This window comes from Microcebus murinus, chromosome 7 (genome assembly GCF_040939455.1).
Source record: "Microcebus murinus isolate Inina chromosome 7, M.murinus_Inina_mat1.0, whole genome shotgun sequence".
Taxonomy (NCBI): Eukaryota; Metazoa; Chordata; class Mammalia; order Primates; family Cheirogaleidae; genus Microcebus; species Microcebus murinus.
In genome coordinates, this window is record NC_134110.1 from 77,573,476 (window position 1) to 77,597,439 (window position 23,964).

A 23,964-nucleotide genomic window follows, 5' to 3' on the forward strand; every position below is an offset into this window, starting at 1 on the left:
AATATAGTATAAATTGGTTCGATAGCACTGTGCCTTCCTCAAAAAATCTTTGTTAGGTTGTAACACAGATTTAACAGAGAGAGTAAAGAAATGATCACTGAGTCACAACATTTTAGAACACCAAGGGATTTTAGAAATTATAGAGGTCAATTCCCTGCCTTCTTATATCAAGGTTTATAAAATAAGAGCTCCTGGAAGAGCGAGGTCTAGTGTTTATTATGAAGAGGGTGGAAAATAGGTTTTTGGAGCGAGAAAGAGAAAGCTCTTCTGCTCTAGGTCACTGAAATGTTAGTGTCCCCAGGATGCATCCTAGATCCCTCTCTGTTTTCAGTCTATATAACTTACATGAGGATGTCAACCACGATCATACTCAATATCATGCTGATCATATTAAAAATTATATTAACGACTCAGTTTCCCCAGCCCAGGACTTTCTCCTGAGTTCTCCCTACCTACTTCATGTTTCCATTCAGATGTTTCCTCTAACGGTATGTCAAACAAAACATGCCTAAACCATGGTCCATCCCATTCCTCCCCTCATACTCCCCTTTCATGGCTTCCTGTTTCAGTAAATAGCACCACTAGCTTCCCAGATTCCCAAGCCAAAAACCTGGGTAATATTCTTAACTCATTCTTATAATTCTTGTAAACTACATACTATATCCAATTGGTACATTCAAGAAATGTTCATCAGTCTTCTACTATTTGCCAGGCACTCCTTAAGGCATTTGGAATATATCAGTACACAAAATAGACCAAACAAAAATATAACTACTTTCCTATGTGGAATTATTTAAAAAATTTTTTATATTTTTTATTTTTTATGGTGAAAAGATATATATTTTAGAATTAGCCAAGCTGAACTCGATTTAGATGATCCCAATTTTGTAGGCAACATCCAAAGCAGCGTAATTGGGAACCAGTCGAACATATGCCTTCTTCTCTCCAGCAGGCCTGATCAGGGTGTTGACTCTGGCCACATCCATGTCATAGAGCTTCTCCACAGCCTGTTGATCTGGTGCATGTTGGCTTCGACATCTGCAATGAACACAGGTGTGTTGTCTTGTATCTTCTTCATGCAGACTCAGTGGTCAGGGGAACTTGAGAATGGCACGGTGGTCAAGCTTGTTTCTCCTGGGGCTCTTCCGAAGATATTTGGGCAGCCTCCGGAGCCTCAGTGTCTTTGGCTGGAGGAAGATGGGTGATGTACGGATCTTCTTTTTTTTGTGTCTGTGGACGCCTTTAGCACTGCCTTCTTGGCCTTCAAAGCCTTTGCTTTGGCTTCAGCTTTGGGAGGGGCAGAAGCTTCCTTCTTTGCCTTTGGTGCCATCTTATGAAAAGCTTCTCTGGAATTTATGAGAGCACCGAGTCCTAACCACTAGACCACCAGGGAGCTTGCTTCTGTGGAGTTTAAATGAGGCATTGGTCCCCTCGTTTCTTGTTAGGTTTCTCATAAATTCATCCAATTTTCTTCACCTCACTTTTGTTACCCTACTTCTAAGCCTTATCCATGCTTAACCACTTCGGGACCAGTGTCGACTAGAGTCGACAGCCACAGATGAACGCGCACAGCGACTTTAGCCGACAGCCGTGATATGACTTTTCTAATTTTTCATTTATCAAAATAAAATTGTGAACATTTGAAAATAATGTAATGAAAACATATATGTATATGTTACCTCTTCTGATTTACATTACAAGTAAAGCTGCCTGTAAAGTAAAGCAAGCTTTCAGTGCTTTAAAGCTTTCCTCATCACACAAGAGCAAAATGGATTCATGGTCAATGCACAGCACACACTATCGTGCGGACTGTGAGTGCCGGCTGTGGGCAAGGTTTCACGGCTGGTGAGCACCGGACCGAAGTGGTTAACTCCCACACAAGCCTCTTTTCATCCTGCCTCCAACACAGTGTCTGCACAGTAGCCTGAGTGAACATGTTAAAATCCAAATCTGATCAAATCAGTCACCAGTTTAAATTTCTTCAACAGCTTCCAGTGCTCTAGTATGCCACCTGATCTCTTTTAAACCTCACACTTGTGACTTGACCTTTTCTTCATTTTTGGTTTCCTATTGTAACACGCCTCATCTTGGCACCACCTGCTCCTAGTATACTGAACTCCCTCCAGCTGCCCTAAAGGACCGTGTTCTTTCTCGCATCTGGAGTATTTATTTGTGCTTGTTTTTCTCTGCCTGAAGTATGCTTCTCCACTCTCTTCTTTTTCTTGCTACTCCTATTCATTCTTCGAGTTGCTGCTTCAGTGTCATTTTCTCACGGAAGCCTTTTCTGAAGCCCATAGGTTGGATAAGTGCCCCTGGCACCCACGTCAGATCTCTCCTTGCATTTATCACAGGTTGCCGCTATTGCTTGCTTATCTGCGCTTCCAAGTAGGTTGTAAGAGTTGTATCACAGGGTTCTTGTTTTCTACTGTATCCTAGGATCTCCCACAGTGTGAGGCCCAGAGTAGACACTTAAATATTCACTACATGAATGGATGTATAAATACACAAAAGTATGAAATGAACATTTGAAGGGACAGTCAGATACCAGAATGGCAAGTAGAATATTCCATGGACATAGAGATGATTTGGTGATTTGATTTCATCCAAAATAATTAGAATAATTATAGAGATAAAAATTGAATAACTTAGTTGCATATTGTGTTTTCATTTTACATAATTCCTAAGACTTAAATGATTAATTTTATCTGCTTTTTTGAAAGTGGAGAGACTTTTCTCTTAGAACTCACCTCTCAGAAATCTTCAGCTTAACTTTCTGACTCCCAAGTATTGAGTAACTCAAAAAGAATAATAGAGAATATAGTTGCTGTTATGAAGTGATTTATGTCCTCCCAACAATCAAAATGTTGAAGTCCTTATCTCTAGTACATCATAGAATGTGACTGTGTTTGGAAATAGGGCTTTTAAAGAGGTAATTGAGGTTAAATGAGGTGATATTGGTGGCCCTAATCCAATATAACTGGTGTCCTTATAAGAAGGAGAGACACCAGAGATGCACACATATAGAAGAAAGGCCATGTGGGAACACAGAGAGGAGATGGCCACCTGCCAGCCACAGAGAGAGGTCTCAGGAGGAACCAAACCTTGCCATGGACTTTTAGACTAGAGAACTGTGACAAAATAAATTTTTGTTGTTTTAGCCACCCTGTCTGTGGTATTTTGTTATGATAGCCCTTGCAAAGTAATACAGTGACCTCTTCATTTATGTTAGGAAAAACCTACTCCTTAAATTGAAGTTCTCCAAATTGAGAACATCACTGCATTTTTTTTGAATGTTTATAGCAGTTTTATTTATAATTGCCAAAAACTGGAAACCACCAAGATGTCCTTCAGTAGGCCAATGGATAAACAAACAGTGATATATCCATACAATAGAATGTTATTGAATTACATAAAAAAGAGCTATAAAGCCACAAAAAGACATGCATACATTTTAAATGCATATTGCTTAGTGATAGAAGACAGTCTGAAAAGTCTGCACACTGTATCATTCCAAGTATGTGACATTCTAAAAAAGACAAAACTCTAGCAATGGCAAAAAGATAAGTGAGGGTAACAAGGATCAGGGAAGCACAGGGAATTTATTAGGGCAGTAAAATTATTCTGTATGATGCTATAATTGTGGATACATGGCATTATGCATTTGTCCAAACTCATAACACTAATGGCACAAAGAGAAAGCCTTAATGTATGCAAAATTTAAAAAAATCATTTAGAAGATTGGTGGATCCCAGGATGGAATGCAGAATGTGTTCTTTGTTTAAATCCTTTGAAGCTAACTTGACTTATTTTTTGAAAATCCTAGCCTATTTTTGTGGCTACTCCATCAAAAGGGTACAGATTTAACATCTCACAAAATGGCAGCAGAACATGAGGTTGGAACCTACATTGAGGAATGGAAATCTACAGCGTCATTGTTCAGTACCCTGTTTCACCTCTGCTTGCCCTTTATCTCTGTGATGAGTAGTGGTTCCTTGGTGTAACAATGAGGAAAACTTACTGTTCAATGAAATTTTCAATCCTGTTCTAACAAGTTACATGTTTCAAAACAGGTACCTCTCTCTCTGTAGTGATAGTTTAAAGAGAAAAGAACAATAGAAATTAACCCACACTCTATATTGATGTTTGCCTTTCCATGAGTGCCAAAGGCAAAACCTATACTGAGAAGGCTCCACCCATTTTATCCGGAAACTTCTATGGTTCCAGTCAGATAAAGACCAAGTTCTTTAGCTTGCCCGACAAGGTCTTCCGTCAGTGTATTCTGTCATTTTTCTAACTTCTCTGTCTTTCTTAGTTATGGTTCTCCAGAGAAACAGAACCAACTGGGGTGTGTGTGTGAGTGAGTGTGTTTGTGTGTGTGTGTGTGTGTGTGTGTGTGTGTGTGTGTGTGTGTGTGTGTGTGTGTAGAGGAGAGACAGAAAGATTGAGAGAGGTGAACTGGTTTTTCCGATTGTGGAAGTGTTAAGTCCAAAATTTGCAGGCTGGAGACCCGGGAAAGAGTTGTAGTGTGAGTCCCAGGCAGTCTCCTGACAGAATTTTGTCTTGCTTGAGGGAGGTCATTATTCTATTAAGACCTTCAACTGATTGGATGAGATGCTCCACATAATGGAGGGTAAACTGCCTTACTCAAAGTTCACAAACTGAAGTGTTAATCTCATCCAAAAAACACCTTCACAGAAACATCCAGAATAATATTTGACCAAATATCTGGGCACTGTGGCCCAGCCACATTGACCCATAAAATCAACCATCACACCGTCTATCTCGATTATGTAGATTTCCTTAACATTATTGGCCTTCACCACCATATATATCATATTCATTCTGGCTTCTCTTTGTTCCTCAGTAACAATCTCTTCTTTGTCTGCCAATAATGTCTTCAAAATTCTCTCCTTCTAGTCTCATGATTATCAAACTGTAATGTGTATTGTAATCATCCAAGCTAGCAAAGAATAGAAAGGCTCAATCTATGGAGGTAGCATGGGGCTTGGGTGTCTGCCTTTTATCAAGTTCCATAAACGATTCTGATACACACCAAAGTTTGAGGACCATTCCTCTAGTCTAAATTATAGCCTCCCTTCCAGTGGTCCCCCTACATTCCCTTCATTTAAAAAATTATATTTTCATAAACGCACCCCAATACAAATTTTTCCTTTTGTAAATTCCAACACTTTGACTATATACTACACAATTTCGAATTTCTTATCCCTTTAAAATTTTTTTTTCTGGTTCTATTTGTGTGCACTTATCTCTAACCTCTGTACAGTGTATTTGGAGGGCAGTGACCGTGTATATAGCATAATCTAATAATAAATGAAAAGATTCTCAGTCCTGGATGCACTTTAGAATAACTTGGTAAATTTTAAAAAATGCTTAAGCTCTGGTTTTACTTCCAGAGGTTCTGATTTAATTACTAGGGGTGGGCATTGGGCACTAGTATGTTTTAGAAGTTCTCTGGATGACTCTAGTGTGTTCTCAATCAGGACTGAGAACCACAGTTACTGTGGAAAGAGATGAGAGGAAAGGACCTTTGTCCCTTTGGTATCATGGTGTATCCCAGGTACCCAGGGCAGTGCCAGAGGCGTGGGAGGTACTCAGTAAATATTTAATTGAATGGGGCCAGGTGTGGTGACTCATGCCTGTAATCCTAGCACTCTGGGAGGCAGAGGCAGGAGGGTCATTTAAGGTCAGGAGTTCAAGACCAGCCTGAGCAAGAGCTAGATCCCATCTCTACCAAAAATAGGAAAAATTGGCCAGGTGTGGCAGTGCCCACCTATAGTCCCAGCTACTGGGGAGGCCGAGGCAGGAAAATCACTTGAGCCCAAAAGTTTGAGGTTGCTGTGAGCTATGATGACACTGCTCCATTATACCCAGGGTGACAGAGTGAGTCTCTGTCTCAAAAAAAAAAAAAAATTAATTGAATGGATCAAATCTTTCACCATTTTTTAGCTATATAAATTCTGTGAAAGTTCTTGCACTTCTCTTAACCTCAGTTCTCCATATCTATAAAAAGGGAATAGCGATATCTATATTAATAGAGGTCGTTTCAAAGAAGAGATGACAAAATAAGTTATTTGGCACATAATAGATGCTCGTCAAAAACAAATTCCCTCTCCTTCAAAAATTTGTTTTCATCCTATTTCTGACAGTGGAAGGAATCCTGTGGGCACAACAACTTAAGTACATTTGAAATGTGTATTAAGCAAATGAATAAGATATAGAAATGATAGATGCAGTATTCAGTGATTTAAACTGGGGCTAAAACATAGCAATGTCTCATTTTATTACAATCGTTGGCTTTGTGGATTCCACTCTTCCACTCTATGGCAGAGATACGATGGTAAATGTTAATTGCAGGATATGTTGCAATTATTTATGCTATAAGATTTCTGCCAGTACCTGCTAAATTAAAAAGAAGAGCAGTTATAACTTATGTGCAATTTCTCTCATTAAAATGAATGCATTGTAATTAAACAACCTGGAATGTGATCAAATGAACTCATTTGGTCCCAAACCTTACTTGCAATAACATGTTTGATTCTCATTGACTCCCAGAGAACTTAAAGGTCATTGCGCGTAGTGCTGGGAAGAGAGAAACAAACTTTTGAATTATCTGTTCATTTGTCTATGGTGTGCTGTGTGAACTCCACATTTGTCTGTGGTGTACATGTGTTCACACACACACGCACACACACACACATGTGGCTTGATAACATGCTCTTCACGATGTTGAATTACACTGGTCCACACGTCAGGAGTCTGGGAGCTGGTGAAGGACTACTTTGATTTCTAAATTGTTGTTAACTGTTCAACTTCTGCTTTTCTTCTCCCTAGCTATGAAGCATGGGGAAATCTGATTTTTTTTCTTCCTTTCTTCTTCATGTTTCTCAGAAAGAAACATGAAGGGGACAAGTAAGTTTTTGCAAGGAACTCTTTAACCTGTTTGAGCAAGTAATAATAGCCTGAGGAAAAGTGTTAGACTCCAAAGGCTCAGCTTCAAAAGAAACTTGGGTGTTCTGTGCCTTGTATAGGGCATGAGAAGACAGGCAGCTGTCCACATTTGATTCAGTAACAGCTCAAAAATGGAAACATAAAACAAAAATAACAAACTCTGTAAGGTTTACTGTTGACATTTTCTCACAGACATTTGCTTGGATGAAAAATGATTTAGGAAAATCTGTATGCGAAGCTACTGTATACATTAAACCTTAAATTGTAGCCTACTGTGGAATTTGTTTAAAAAGATTCAAGTTAACTAAGAACTTTTCCTGTGAGCTGAGATTATTTTTTTTCTGGATTATTTTAACATTTCATTTAAAATTCCCACTCTATAGAAAGCATTCTAATTCACTGGAAAAGAATTTTCCACATTTGTACTCTGTGTACACCCACTCCTGACACAACGTTTTCATTCTGAACACCTCAGGTGCAATTTTTAAACGGGACTCATTACAGGTACAAAATGTCTTGTCTACAACCTTTAGGCCTTGAAGTCAGAAATAGCTGATGTTTTTCAGGTCTGAGAAAGGTAACAGGGGGCATATACCGTATATTTTGGAGGCAACACCCTGGGATCAAGCACAGTATATATTTCCTCAGCAGCACGTGAGACTACTCACTCTAAAGAGGGTGAGTAAAGATTGCAAACAGCCTCACATCCATTCAGACCAGGCTTGCCGCCAAGCGAGCTGCACCACACTTATTTTTTTTTAAATGTTAGCTTTTCAGAGCTGTTTAGATTTGAGATCGTGGATAAGGAATGGTGAGATTGTCTTCTCCATTTCTTTCCTCAGGGGTCACTTTCCCTCTGGTATCACTCCCTGTCCTTTCTCCCAAGATCCAGAGAGCGTCTCTGCTTTGTGCCTCTGTGAGAGCTCCCTGACATGTTCAGTGTGTCGTTCATTCCTAACGCTTTCCTCTGCTCGCCCCTACCTCCTCTCTGATTTCCGTCTGATGACTGCCCATTTCTAGCCTCCACTCATGCCAAACGATCCTTCTTTCAGTCATTCCAAACGATTCTTCTTTCAGTTACCTTTTGAAATCCTGTGTTCATCATATCAATCTCAATTGCTAGAGCCCCAAACGATTCTTTAAATTCTATGACAACAGGCAGTTGTGTTTGTTGCCACACACCCTTTCTCTTTTCTTGTTCTGTGAGTGTGTACTCGTGTTCAGGCTTTTCCTTACATGGTTTCTAGCACCTGACATGCAGTCTCTTCTCAGGCAGCCTAGTCAAAGATTAATCTCTTCTTTTCCACAGAGGAATCAGTTTCCACTTATTCCAGGAACTGGGGATTCTTTTAGCCCGTGCTAAAATAACTTTCCCTCACCACCATGTACGTATTTCTAAAGCAATTATTATGAGCATTCTTTGGCTTAGCATTAATTATTCTATTGCTTAATGTCTATGATCATGGGCGTAATTTTCACATTTTTCAAAATAGAGTAAGAAGCTTCTTAGGGGTAGGGTCCATTTCTGCACTTTCTTGTGTTTTCTAAACCTATACAGACATACCTCAGAGATATTGTGGGTTTGGTTCCAGCCCACCACAATAAAGCGAATATCACAATAAAGTGAGTCACATGAAATATTTGTTTTATCCAGTGCATATAAAAGTTATGTTTATATTATACCATAGTCTATTAAGTGTGCAATAGCATTATGTCTGAAACAATAATGTGCATGGTGTAACTAAAAGTATTTTATGGCTAAAAAATGCTAATGATCATCTGAGGCTTCATCGAGTTGTAATCTTTCTGGGGGTGGAGAATATTGCCTTGATGTTGATGGCTGCGGACTGATTGGGTGGTGGCTGCAGAAGGTTGGGGTGGTTGTGGCAATTTCTTAAAATAAGACAATGATGAAGTTTGCCACATCCATTGACTCTTCCCTTCATGAAAGATTTCTCTGTAGCATGCAATGCTATTTGATTGCATTTTATCTGCAGTAAAACTTTTTTTCAAAACTGGGGTCAGTTCTCTCAAATGCTGCCACTCCTTTATCAACTAGTTTTTTGTTTTTTGTGTTTTTTTGGTCATTTCAACAGTGTTCACAGCATCTTTACCAGGAGTAGATTCTATCTCAAGTAACCACTTTCTGTGCTCATCCATAAGAAGCAACTCCTCGTCCATTCAAGTTTTATCATGAGATTACAGCAATTCAGTCATGTCTTTATACTTCACTTCTAATTCTAGTTATCTTGCTATTTCCACCACATTTGCAGTTATTTCCTCCACTGAAGTCTTGAACCCCTCAAAGTCAGCTATGAGGGTTGGAATCAATTTCTTCCAAACTCCTGTTAAGGGTGATATTTTGACCTCCTCCCATGAATTGCAATTATTCTTAATAGCATCTAGAATAGTGAATCCTTTTCAGAAGGTTTTCAACTTATCTTACCAAGATCCAACAGAGGAATCTCTATCTATGGCAGCTATTGCCTTGTGAAATGTATCTCTTAAATAATAAGACTTGAAAGTTGAAATTACTCCTTGATCCATGGGCTACAGAATGCGTGTTGTGCTAGCAGGCATAAAAAAATTAGTCTTCTTTTACATCTTCAGCAGATCTCTTATGTGACTAGGTGCATTGTCAACGATCAGTAATATTTTGAAAGGAATCTTTTTTTCCTGAGCAGTAGATATCAACAGTGGACTTAAATAGTCAATAAACCATGCTAAAACAGATGTGCTTTCATCTAGGCTTTGTTGTTCCATTTCCAGGGAACAGGCAGAGTAGAATTAAGATAATTCTTAAGGCCCCTAGGATTTTTGTAATGGTAAATGAGCATTCACTGCAGCTTAATGTTACCAGCTGCATTAATTCCCAACAAGAAAATCAGCTTGTCCTTTGCAGCTTTGAAGCCAGGCATTGACTTTTCCTCTATAGCTATGAGGATGGGTTCTTCCAATATAAGGCTGTTTAATCTACTTGAAAATCTGTTGTTTAGTGCAGTCACCCTCATCAATGATCTTAGCTAGACCTTCTGGATAACTTGCTGCAGCTTCTACATCAGCACTTGCTGCTTCATTTACACTTTCATGGTTTGGGGATGGCTTCTTTCCCTAAACCTCATGAACCAACCTCTGCTAGCTTCAAACTTCCTCACTTCCTCACTTCTCTCAGCCTTCATGGAATTGAAGAGAGTTGGGGTCTTTCTCTGGCTTGGACTTTGGTTTAATGGAACGTTGTGTCTGGTTTGATCTTCTACACAAACCACTAAAACTTTCTCCATATCAGTAATAAGGTTGTTTTGCTTTCTTATCATTTGTGTGTTCACTGCAGAAACACTTGTAATTTTCTTCAAAAACTTTTCCTTTTCATTCACAACTTGGCTAACTGTTTGGTATAAAAGGCCTAGCTTTTGGCCTGTCTCAGTTTTCAGCATGTGTTCTTCCTTAAGCTTAATTGTTTTTTAGCTTTTCATTTAAAGTGAGAGATATGTGACTCTTACTTTCATTTGCACACTTAGAGGCCATTGTTGGGTTGTTAATTGGCCTAATTTCAATATTGTTGTGTCTCAGAGAACAGGGAGACCCGACGAGGACAGCAGGAGGGACGGATCAGCCACTCAGTGGAGCAGTGGAACACACACCACATTTCTCAGTTGAGTCCACTGTCTTCTATGGGGACAGTTTATGGCACTGTAAAACAATTACAATAGTAACATTAACCATCACAGATCACAGACCATAGCAGATATAATAATAATGAAAAAGTTTGAAATACTGCAAGAATTACTAAAATGTGACAGAGACACAAAGTGATCACATGATATTGGAAAAATGGTGCCCACAGAATTGCTTGACCTAGGGTTGCCACAAACCTTCAATCTGTAAAAATGCAGTATCTGTGGTGGACAATAAAGTGCAACCCAATAAAATGAGGAAGTGCCTGTAGGAAACAGTCAAGTAAATAATCAGTGTTCAGTGAGTTTGATTTTACACTGTTCTAAATCTAAATCTAAATGAATTGCTCAATATCTTAATAATAGCTTGTCACACTTTTTTTTTTTTTTTTTTTTTTTTTTTTTGAGACAGAGTCTTGCTTTCTTGCCTAGGCTAGAGTGAGTGCCGTGGCGTCAGCCTAGCTCACAGCAACCTCAAACTCCTGGGCTCAAGCAATCCTCCTGCCTCAGCCTCCCGAGTAGCTGGGACTACAGGCATGCGCCACCATGCCCGGCTGATTTTTATATTATATATATTAGTTGGCCAAATAATTTCTTTCTATTTTTATGGTAGAGACGGGGTCTCGCTCAGGCTGGTTTTGAACTCCTGACCTTGAGCAATCCACCCGCCTCGGCCTCCCAGAGTGCTAGGATTACAGGCGTGAGCCACCGCGCCCGGCCACACTTTTTTTTTTTTAATTACAAATAGTAATCAAGTGAATTTCTCCATTGCGGGGACTGAATCATATTTATCTTTATTTCCCTAGACCTGGCCCAGTGCCAAGGGTCTATATGTGCCCAATAAATACTGTTGAACTGAGTAAGGTTTGCACTTAAAACGGAATAAAACCTATCCTCAAAAATTTCAAGGGAACATCAAGTGAAATGAGTGATTAGACTTAATCTGACTTTTTAGAATACTATAGACAAAAAACAAAGAAAAAGTTTAGACAGGCAATTTTCATTTTTTTGTAAGGAAGAGTTAACAGTCAGAACAAGCCCAAGGCATTGTTTCCTATAGTGGGAAGTTGGCACATTGAAACTATTAATATTGTAGATTTTGACTAGATATAGAAATTTGTTCAACAGATACTTTTCGAGCACCTTCCATGTGCCAGGTGTGAATCTCAGCCCCTGAGATAGAAGAGTAAAGTAGGCAACGAAGTGTGTGTCAATGTTCTGCTGGGGTGAGGGGGTGACTGATGAGTAAGCTAACAAATGATAAAACAACCTTAGGGATGAGTGCTATGAAGAAAGTAAAACCCTGGGATGTTTTAGAAAGTGCCTGAAGATAAAGAGAATTTGAGGTAGGTGGGCAGACAGGCCTTCTGTGAACACGCGACACCTCAGCTGGTATCTGAGCAATGAGAAGGAGCTGGCCCTTTGAAGATCTGAGGGAAGATTCTAGGCAGATGAACTTGCAAATGATAAGGCCTTGAAGCTTGGAGCAGCAAGAGCAAAGTGGGTGACAGGGAGAGGAGTGTACGGTCATAGGGGATTTTACGCAAGACAAACAGGTCAGACTGTGGGGCCTCCAAGGTTTCTGCCAAGAAGTTTTATAATGTTAAGCCTTCTGAAAAATATTAAATATATATCTGAAAACTTAAATCATATATCATTTTAAAATGTGTAACACAATAGGAAATATTCCTGTAATTTCAACGCAGAAACTAAACTCCAGAGCGACACTTGCTATATTAGTTTTGCAAGTAAAACAAAAATCGGTCAATACTTTCAGGTCTTCAGCTCTTTTTTGATAAATTGGCAAGAAACAGACTTGAGTATGGCTGGCTTGACAACAATATCCAAAGAGACTGGTAAGCAAAAGCATTTAGGCTGCTTATAAGAACCAATGTTGTTCTGAGAAATTATCAGTGTGTACTCCCACTAAGTACAGTAACTTGTTTTCAGAGAAGAATGTGTGATTGAGTCATTACTTGATGGGGCTATGAATCGAGAGCCCTAGGATACTCATGACATTTCAGTCTTCTGCTAAATTATAAGATTTTGGTGCCTAATTATACATCTAGACTAAAGAAACAAATCTAGGGATGAGAGTGAGCTGCATTCAGCAAGTACAACTTTCTTTCTAGAGAAGATTTGCAATTGGATATATTTGGCCTGTGAACTTGAAGATAGAGATAGGGAAGATGGGGGTGGAGAGAGTGAGTTTTCCTGAGTGAGTCTCTGTATTGACAAAATCTCTATAACACGGTCTTTTTTTTTTTTTTTTTTTTTGGAGTCCAAAAAACTTTTTAAGCACTATTTGAAATCTTGGAAAATAGCAGATCACTTTTTAAAGTGATTAGAAAGAAACAACTTTCTATTAATAACATTCAAAAGGAGAAGAGAAATAATCGAAGATTGTCCTTTTACACTGTGAGAAGTATCAAATTCATTCAGAGAAATGTACATAAAATTTATCAGGTTCTTATTTTTTAAAAAAACAACCAAACTGTAGGACTCCTCATAGCCTTTACCAATTTTCAACTTATTTGATCACAAATCTTTTTAAAAAGCATTTCCCTGGACCAGTTTTTAATAAACTAGTTTTTAAAAATGCTGCCTTAAAGTAATTTACACTGATCAGTCTCTTGGATTCTAGTTTCCATTTTAATCAATCATCCTCATAAAGTAATCTTTCTGAAACAGAAATCCAGTCATGTTCCTCTCCACTTAAAAAAATTCCGTTGCTTCCAGGAACTCCTTTAAATTTTCAGATCTAGGGTAGAATAGAACACAGGGCCTCTTATGTTCTGCTGATAGTCCCAGTGTCTGCCATGACCTCTTGTTCATTTACGCCCAATACCTCCCTCTAGAGTTACCCAACCTCTCAATCTCTGAAATACTCACTTCCTGGCCTCTATGCAACTGGTCACGAAATCTCTTCCCAGAATTACACACACCCCCTGTTGTTAAATCAGAGTTTCCCCTCATTAAACTCTTTTTTCCTGCAGAATAGTACTTTTACCTCTCACTTGGCTTCCATCATACTTAAGATATTTTTCTATTGTAGCACTTAACCAATGCATTGCAAAAATGCATTGCAATTTTTGATTACATACTTCTCTCTTCCATTGGGCTCTATGAAGGCTGGGATTGGGTCTTATTCAAATTTGGGTTTACCCTGGGAAAAGAGAGTGACAAATGCTTTGGAGAAGGGCATGTTACCCATAATTAAGCAGGCCTTTTTTGTTTGTTTTTAAGTGAAGGACTTCTCATTGCCCAACTCATACAAAAACACACAGGGACCCTGTTCCCCCCAGTTCTCACAATTGTGTGACACTCTCCCCTATAATGGGTCGAACAGTTACCTGCAAAAAGATATGTCCACATCCTAATGGGAGGAACCTGGGGATGTGATTTTATTTGGACGATTGATTTTTGCAAATGTAGATACATTGAGGGTCTCCAGATGAGTATCTTAGTTATGCAGGTGGGTCTTAATTCCAGTGACAACTTTCCTCATAAATAAGAGAGAAGAGGAGGCGATACGAAGATGGAGACAGAGATTGGAGTGATGCAGCCACAAGCCTAGGAACACCTGGAGCCCTTAGAAACTGGAAGAGGCGAGGAAGGCTTTTCCCTAGAGCTTTTGGAGGGAGCACATCGCTGCTGATACCTGGTTTTCAGACTTCTTCTAGCCTCCAGAATGCCTAGGGAATACACTTCTGTTGTAAGCCTCCTAGTGAGTGGAAATCTGTTACAACAGCTCTAGGAATCTAATGCACTCCCTCTTTCTCAGCCACCCTCACTGTTGTTTTTTTTTCTGATGCCTTCTCATATCTCATATGTCAGTTTTCCCCATAGCTCTGTATCTGCTCCTCTTATTTTACACTCTAACCTAGACTGGCCTCATCTACTCCAGACCACCAAATATTTTATTTTTCTAAATCTTTATTTTCTGTGCTCCGGATCTGTGAAACCACCTTCCTTATGGACACTTTGAACTGACTACTCTACAGATTATTCAAAATGTACTCATATCTCTTTTTTTTTCTTTTTCTGTAAAACTGCTTTTGATGCCCTATTTTCTGCCTGTTGCCATCACTGGGAGTTTACAGTAATTTCTCATGTGAACTCCCATATCCTATCAGCCTCAGAAGGCCTTGTTGAAAATATATTATTTTTTAAGATAGAATTTATTCTTCTAACTATAAGACAATTTTAGATGAATTGAAATTATTGCAAAATAGGAAGAAAGAAAAAAAAAACATACCATAGCCACACCATCTAAGACAATCGCCTTTAACAATTGGGTGCACTTCGTTCCAATCATTTTATGATACAATTTTTTCATACTTACGACCAGAGTGTATATACTTTTGTATGCTCATAGATGAATGAGGAAAGCACACTGCTTTTCAAAATTGTTAGTGTTTGTTTTTAAGCATCCCCAAAACATAATTCTTCATCTGTTACCAACAATCTCCTAAATTAACTTCAAAACAGTACTTGCTCATCAGCTCCAATTCGACTTGAACCACAGCCCAGACACTAAACTAGTTTTCCACCTTGTGTTCCTTCTTAGTGGAGCCATCATCATTAAAATAGCGTGAGATGACGTATTCTCTTATGACAGCCCTCTACATTGTCCAAACCTGCTGAAGAATTACCATATGCAATTGTTCTTGGAACGTCATGATTCACTTTAGATTTCACCGTTGATATTAATATGGGAGGAATAAATTACTCAGACAACGCGTGGCCTGAAGCAAAGCCAGGGATGGTAATGCTCTGCCTTCTATGACAATGTCTTTTCCCTACTGGATATTTCATTGCAATTTTTAGACTCTAAAATGTCAAAATTTTAAGCTGGAATGTCTTAAGTTGGAGATGATATCAGAATATTCCATAAGCCTTTTGATAGAACAGTAGGCTTTCTTCCTACAGTTGACACTGAAATGAACCATTAGGACTCAGGTTGCCTTCTCCCCAGCAGCAAGGGGCAAAGGGCCAGTGCCCTCAGGTAGCCTTTGCTCCTCCCCGCCCCCGAGTCTCTCCAGGTTTTACAACTGTTGTGAAATATATTCATCTGTCTATCCTGCTCAAAATATAGAAACATTTTTTTCTCTTCTTAGTGCATCAGCAATAAGATTAGACTTCATTAAAAGAAAAGATTAAAAGAAATAAGACCTGTAAAGATTAGAAATGGGTGTGTTTGTAGGTATGGATTAGTGCACGTCTGCAGGTCACTATGACTTGAGCACACTCGGCACACCCAGAGTTGCATGTTGGTTATCCAGGGCCTACCTACCTGCAGACTTGTGGGCATATCCAGCTCCATCCAGAGCTCTTTAATGACTCAGGGAGGCATGGAATGCCATAAACTTCTCTCTATGCCCCTCACCAGGTTCGTTTTGACTCTTAGGTTATTGTAGGGTTGCCTTGGTTGCTCCCATGTCATTTGGGTACTGATGCTCCTATTCCCTGAAAAGCCCATGCGCCCTGGTCCCATTCAGTGTTTCCTAGAGATGATACTTGCCGAGATGCCCCAAGGTGAGTGCCCAGTGTTACCCTTCAAAAAGCAAGAAGACCCAGGCTCTCCTATGACAGACTAGGCTAGGACATGTTCCAGGAGTAGGTTCTCCTGGCTTTTAACCTTCAGTAATTCACCCTATTCCTTTTCCCCAAAAAGAAGAAGGCCAAGGCCAACATCTCTAGGGGAAGTTTCCATTTTCCTCATTCTAGCTGGATTTTTATAGCACTCCATCAGCAAACTGTCTTTATGGAATCAGTAGGTTCATTCTTAGGTTCTTAGTTCTGAGACTTCACTGACACAAAAGTAAAAAGAAGTCTGGCCAGAAAGGAAATTGTTTATGTTTCTAGTTTTATTCCCAGGCCTCTAGTGGCTCCTAGCCATTACCTTTGATCTCAGAATGTTGAAACTTTTTTTTTTTTTTTTGAAACATTGGGGCACTTGGAAGCCCTGTCTTTTTGTTGAGTTGTTGATGGGGAAATATGTTCTCTCCCTGCTTTCCTATCTGTAGATACTTCCAGGCATGTTGACTATGGCAAACAAAGTATAGCCTCTGAGATTATAGTGACAATAGGTGGAAATCCCAGCACTGGTCAGCAAAGGAGGTGCACAGAATGGTGAAAGGGGAGACTCCTCAGAGGCAGTACCTAAATACTAGGCAGGTTGGCTGTCAGCAAGAGGGAAGTCTGTGGCAGGTAGCAGGGCCCCAGATACACAGTTAGGGATCAAAGGCAAGAATCTAGTCTTTTTTTTTTTGAAACAGAGTCTCACTCTGTTGCGGGCTAGAGTGCCGTGGCATCAGCCTAGCTCACAGCAACCTCAAAATCCTGGGCTCAAGCAATCCTTCTGCCTCAGCCTCCCAAGTAGCTGGGACTATAGGCATGGGCCACTATGCCCGGCTAATTTTTTCTATATATTTTTAGTTATCCAGCTAAAATGTCTTTTGGATGACAGATTGTTGAGCATCTGTCTACTTTCGAGACTCCATACTCAGTTTGCAAACTAATTCTGAGCACTAAGTTTCTGCACAACTTCCCTGGCCTTAGTCCTTGCATGATAACACCTCTGACGATGCTCAGAACATATCTTGTGTTTGCGAGACATTTCCTCTTTTAAATAACCAGATGCTTGTCTAGGCATGCCTGTAACCCTAGCACTCTGGGAGGCCGAGGCAGGTGGATCATTTAAGCTCATGAGTTCGAGATCAGCCTAAACAAGAGCAAGACCTCAGATGGCTAACTAGTAGAAAGGAGAGCTTTATTGATAATGTCGGTTTGCAAAGTGGGAAAAGACAGTGTCCAGCATGTGCCAAAGGTGCTCTCTCTTCGAAAGGGGAAGGACAGGTTGGGTTTATACCTCACAAGGCCTGTATCATACATATTCAGCAGGTTTGGGAGAGAAGCTATACATATTTATGAGGGGAGTTGTATGCATGAACAATGGGTAAACATATATGGAACATATTTCCCATGTTCACTTTGAGTCAGGGTTTTAGTATGAAAATAAGGTAGAATTTGGCTCTTTACATCAAAAGGTGAGTTATAGGACACAAATACAGTCTGTGCCCAGCCTCTATAAGCTGTCAGAAACTGACTTTAGTTCTGCAATTGCTTTCCAGAAATGAATATTTGTAAGACTGGTCCAGATGAGAGTTCTAGTGGTTTGGGTTATAAATCAGCCTGACAACTCCTATTGTTAGGGAGCTTAGCAAGGGTGTGGTTTTTCTCCTAGCTGTAAATTTGCCATGCCAACCAGGCCCTGAAGTCTTTTTTATTTATTATTATTATAATTGGTTGTATCTCAAGCAATAGCAAATTCTACTTACCTATCATTAAATTCTTGATCTGTAGATAACTTTTTTTCCCTAACCTTAAGGCTGTCTTAGTTGATACATGGGCATCTATTTAGGTCTCTCAGATCACAAATGAACACTGGTACATATTTTGACTCCAGACAAGTTTGAGCTGATGTTCAATTACAGGTTTATGGTGAAAAGCAAGGCTTCTCAAATTTTATCATAATTTAAATTATTCACTTGAGAAATCTTTGGAAAAATGGAGATTTTGATTCAGTAAATCTGGGTGGGTTTTGGTAATCGCATTGCTAATAAGCTTTTAGGTGATCCAGATGCTGCTGATCTATGAACCACATACTTATTGTCTTTTAATTTTTGTTGATTTCTTATTAATTTTTTTAAATTTTGGAATAATTTTAGAATTACAGAGAAGTTGCAAGTATAGTAGTTTCCATACACCCTTCATCCTGCTTCCCCTAATGTTAACATCTTATATTACAGCATACGTTTGTCAAAACTAGGAAATGAATGTTGTTATAATACTAGTAACTAAACTATACACTTCATTCAGATTTCTCCAGTTGTTCCACTAATGTTCTTTTCTGTTCCAGGATCCAATTCAAGATCCCACATTGTACTTGGTCATCATGTTTCCTTAGTTTTCCTCCCATTTGTGACAGTTTTTCAGGTTTTCCTCATTATTTATGACTTTGGCAGTTCAAAGACTAGTTTGTAGGGTGTCCCACAATTTTGTCTTCATATGTCTGATATTACGTAATGATTATATTGGGGTTATGGGTGTGTAGAAAGAAGACCACAGGGGTGAGGTGCTTTCTCACTACATCATATGAGCATGATATGAGCATGAGTCTACACTGCTGATATTCAACTTGATCACTCGGTTAAGGTGATGTCTGCCAGGTTTCTAGAGTTGCAATTTTCCCCTTTCCATACTCTGTTCTTTGGAAGTGAGTCTAAGTGCAGTGGGTAGATTGTGCTCAAATGTAAGTATACATTAGAATCCCCTGGAAGTCTTGCTAAAGCTCCCCTCTGTTCCCAGAGTTTCCAGTTCAGCAGGCCTGGGGTGGGGCCCAAGACTTTACATTTCTAAAACGTTCCCAGGTGATGGTGATTATGAGTGGTCCAAAGGCTACAGTTTGAGAACTAGCTGGTCTAGAGCATTTGTCCTTAATTGCTGAGGTTTAGACTTGAGTCAGAATTGCCCTGGAGAAATTTTTAAAATACACGTTCCCAGGTCTTGTCCTTGGCAATTCAGATTAAGAAGATCTAGGGTGGCTCAGAGGAGTTGATGTTTTTTATAAATGCAAGTCATGCTTGAGAACCACGGGGGGAAATACCACTCTACGATAATCTGACTATGGTGTAATTGTTGAGAGAGCCCGGAGCAGTGCTCAGGCAGCAGGTGGGGTTCCAACAGCTTCAGCTGTTGTAAGAAAAGGGCAGGAGGGCCTGGGAACCCAGCAAGATCTGAATCACAGGCCTTCAAGCCGGCTAGCCCTGACCTTGCAGTCTTGATTCATCCCTTCAGGAAGTGTCTCTATTATTTTGATGTGTCTGAATCACAGGGTTGCTCAGAAGCAGACAGCACTGGCAAGCCAGCACCCACCCCACGACCAGGCTTCGGAGAGCAGTCTGCTGAAATTCTGAAATGGAATAAAGCATGGCATGGTGCTGTTTACGAGCATCAACTAATTGGTTTTATTGTCTAAATCTTAAGTCCCTAAGTATTTACCCAAAAGAATTCTTATGATTCAGACAATTAAAAAGAAGATACTGATGGGAGTAGGCAATGGGAGAAGGGGGCATAAAACAACTAGAGAAATGAGGAAAATGTTTTTCTTACATGAACTTCAGAAAAAATTAATTTATATAATTTTATTATATAATTATAATATTTGCTATCATTCAGCCTTTTATTCTCTTAATCATAACTAATATTATTTTCACCTCCCTCCTTGGTGAAGACGATGACAACTATTACTTTTAACTAACCAAAAACTTATTCAGTAAAATGAAGGCAATTCCAAATAAGTTTAAATGCTATTTTACATAAAGGAAATAAACTCCTTATTTTAAACATAGAGGGCTCTAAAATTCTTTGAAATTAGCTTCTCCCTGCCTTATTTTCTCAGGGCTGCCACAACCAATTGTTACAGACTCGGTGGCTTAAAACAACAGAAATGTATTCTATAGTTTCGAAGGCCAGGGATAAAAAATAAAGGTGTTGGCAGCCTCCAAGAGGCTCCGGCTAAAATCCATTCCATGCCTTTCTCCCAGTTTCTGGTGGCTGCTGGAGATGATTACGGCTTGTTGGCTTTTTGGCTCTCTAATTTCTCAGCCTTCATGTGACCTTTTCCTCTGTCCTTATGTGCCTCAAATCTCTCTCTCCTTTCTCTTATAAGCACATATGTCATGGGAGTTAGGGTGCACCTAAATCCAATACAATTTCATCTTAAGATCCTTAACTTAATTATATCTGCAAAGACCCAGTTTCTAAAAAATGTCATATTTACAAGTACAGTACTGGGGGTTAAGGCTTGCACATATCTTTTGGGGGAACACAATTTAACCCACTGCAATTCCAAACCCTATTAAAAAATGTTGAGCAAGTGCGTGAAGAATATTGGCGTGGAGCAATGCCATGTCACTGCTCCCATGGATGCCCTTGTGCCTCAGCCCAGCTGTTCAGTTTCGGCTTCCTGTCTGTCGCTCACCTCCAGCTGCTCATTTGGGTAGAAGGGCCAAGGGCACAGACACCCCGAGCCTCAGGAATGGCCAAGCTGTAAGCCCTTGCCCCTTGTTCTTAACCAGCAAACCCTGAGGGATGACCAGGGAAGGCTGCCCTTTTTCCTAGTTCTGTTAACACCCTTGCTACAAAGCCCACCCAACATATGAAGGGAATCATACAGATATTTAGGTCACTATTTTTTGTTTCCATAGGACTTAAATTTTGGTAGTGGACTTTCTCTGTTTTCAATACATTTTCCTTTATTTTATTTTATTTTATTAAATTTTCTTTTAAAAAGTCATTGTAGATTTTTTTTTTCTTATAGCATGGTTTTGATTTAAGTGCATTGGAACCACATGAAAAACCTGAAGGCTTAGCATCACTAAGGTGACTAAAAAAGTGGGAGAATTTTATAGCTACTGAGAGCTATTTCTGAAGATAGCTTTATGGTTTAACAGGCTCTTTAGCCACTTGAGGTTAGACTTAGTAAGAGGCAGGAATAGGGCAGCTTTTCTTACTCTGCTTCTTTCCTGCTCAATTAGTTTTTGATTCTTATGTCTTGCTGCCTTGGAACACTCTCAGCAGTTTAAAAACTATGCCATCTACATTTGACTGATAACCAGCTTAAGTGACTTTTATAAAATTCCAGAGCTTGGCTCATTAGGTTAAACTTTCTGTTGGCATTATCTATAACATAATTATAAAAATATCTTAATTCTTGATATAAAAACTATTAAATGAAAAATGGTATCCACCCCTCTTCTACCCCAAGCAAAGAAAGCCCACAAACACATTAGTTGGTAAGTCATGATCCCCAGTTTTAAATAATCAGACTTAAGACTCTCAAACAGGGGTTGACAAACCATTTTTTTTTTTGTAAACGGTCAGATAGTAAATATTTTGGGTTTTTCGGGTAATATACTGTTTGTTATAACTACTCAACTTTGCCAGCATAGCATAAATGCAGCCATAGATAATATATAAAGGACTGTGGCTATTTTCTAATATTAATAAAACTTTATCTACAGGTGGCAGATAGATTTATTATAATATATGGGTCATAGTTTGCCAGTCCCTGCTCTAAAATATCAACGTGTTCTCCCGCTGTCTGCTGTATCACTAGATATCCACACAGAAACATTAGGGAATTTAGCAAAGTTTTAGATTCTCTTTCATAGTGTTAGAAACATCTGGATCTCTCTTTCAATCCCACTCTATACTCAATGGTGGGAAAGACCCAGCGTTGGGGGTTTTTCATTTAATAGACATTCAAACGTTTGCTGAATGAATAGCAAATGATTAAGCCCTGAGATTGCCTTGCATGCCAGTATCTGCAGAGTGCATACTATGCCTTGTCTAGATCAGAAACCATTTGCAATACATGGAACAGACAAAAGTATATATTTACAGTTTTGTCCCAGGTCTATGTTAACTCCCGTTGTCTGTCATAATATAATCTGATAACATCTGGGCTGTGCGGACATCCTGCACAATATCATGTTGATCAGGCAGGATGAGCAAGAAATGGCCAGCACACTGGAGGCCTCAGTAAGATACATGCAGTACAGAGTACAGGAGTTAAAGTTGGTGATGAGTGAGGGACCTTCCACTATTGTAAAGTGGGGGTCCAGCTTGGTCTAGGGCATGTAAGGATATCTTTTTCAAATGAAAAATTACCATATTTTGCCTCTTCTACCAAAATTCTTGTAGGACCCTTTGCTTATGGTGGCAAATATATTGCACATTTAGGAATGCGCTCCAGCCCACATACTGGATGATGTGAAAAGCTCCCTGCTTTGAGTGGAGCCTAGAGCAGGAAAGAGATCTGCAGGAAGTCAGGGCAACAGTATAAGCTACCCTGGTGCTTGGGCCATATGCTTGGCAAACTCTATGATGTTGGAGGTGTTATTGATGGCAAAAGATGCATTTTGTGTGTGTGTGTGTGTGTGTGTGTGTGTGTGTGTGTGTGTATACACACATACACACACATGCATGCATATATATAAGCATCACAACACAGACTTCTGAGGTTCTGGAGCAAGGCCACACCATCTGCAACAGAGTCATACATGCCTTTAGAAAAAGAATGCTTGGTGTGTTACTGGGGCCCCATGGAGACAGAATTCTTGACTATAGGACACTAAGTAACAATGTATCCAGAACTGTCCATTATGAGCTGGCTTCTGTCAGATCTACAAGTCAGAACCTCAGTCAGGCCCAGCAGCAGTCTATCATAAGACTGAAATTGAGCATCTGGGATCAAGCCTAAATAAGACTGGAAGTCATAAGGTAACTGCATGAGCAGGTGGCCCAGATTCCGATGTCACCCACCGTCACCATGCCAACAACTCTCCCTCAGATCATGCCTAGGACAACAAAGGAAGAGAAAGAGCCTGAGCATTTAATGGATTGGTCAGTTCAGTGTGTGTGGGGCCAGCTGAAAATCAACATTCATTTCATTACTCTCGAGGTGGGAGGGGGCTTGAGGAACTGGTAAGGGAACATCATCTCGGTGCACAAAGCTCACAGTGGTGCACCTGTTACCCATTTCATATGGAGGAAGTGTGGCTTGAGACGGGAATAAACACATTACTCATGAGCAGAGGCCAATAGTCAGGGTCAGGGGTCTGGAAGGAAAAGACTAAAAAATTGCAGGCAAGGATGTTTGATGTAAAGGAATGTGGGTGGACATATGGGAGTGGACACCATGAATTACCAAGTAGACAAACTATCTAAGCCAGTTGACATTAGCTAGTCTTTGAGCTGACACGATGGACACATGAATGGAAGGGCCACAGTGGCGGAGATAGAAGCCACATGTGGGCTCTATCTCATGCTTCAGCTACCGACACCTCTGCAAATCTAACCTGCCTTCAAGAGAGATCATGGCCTCTCTCAACATGACACCTTCTTCTAGGAGGTTATTTTCAATCAGTGATTTTCCTTGTGTTAGAGGATCAATGTGCATCCAACATATGTAACAACACATTCAACATTTTCTTGAAAAAATGCTGGGAGTTTTAGTAGCTTCAGTGCCTAATTTTATTGCCTGCAGTACCCTCAGTGATGGATCACTTCCTGGATTCAGCCTCATGCCTACTCAACTGAGTGGGCATAACCTTTCAAAATGTATACTTCAATGTAAAAAAAATCATAATGTTACATTTCCTGACTCAGGAAAGGAAAACCAACCAATGAACTATGGTATCTTTACGAATAAAGCTATCTTTATCATAGCTGGAATACTAAATCTATAGTG

General features: G+C 39.7%; 1 protein-coding gene across 3 annotated transcripts in view; it reads left to right on the forward strand.

Moving 5' to 3' along the window:
* Positions 1 to 23,964, forward strand: part of FABP12 (fatty acid binding protein 12) — a 48,912-nt gene that overhangs the window by 18,077 nt on the left and 6,871 nt on the right. The window contains exon 2 of one of the 3 annotated variants that reach the window (XM_076005196.1): positions 953 to 1,053. In XM_076005196.1, coding sequence (XP_075861311.1) covers positions 1,023 to 1,053 — 31 coding nt within the window. In that variant the 5' untranslated portion in view covers positions 953 to 1,022. Of the gene's footprint in view, positions 1 to 952; positions 1,054 to 22,869; positions 22,995 to 23,039; positions 23,118 to 23,964 lie in introns of those variants that run through there. The other 2 variants (XM_076005195.1, XM_012740038.2) reach the window with 2 other exon arrangements.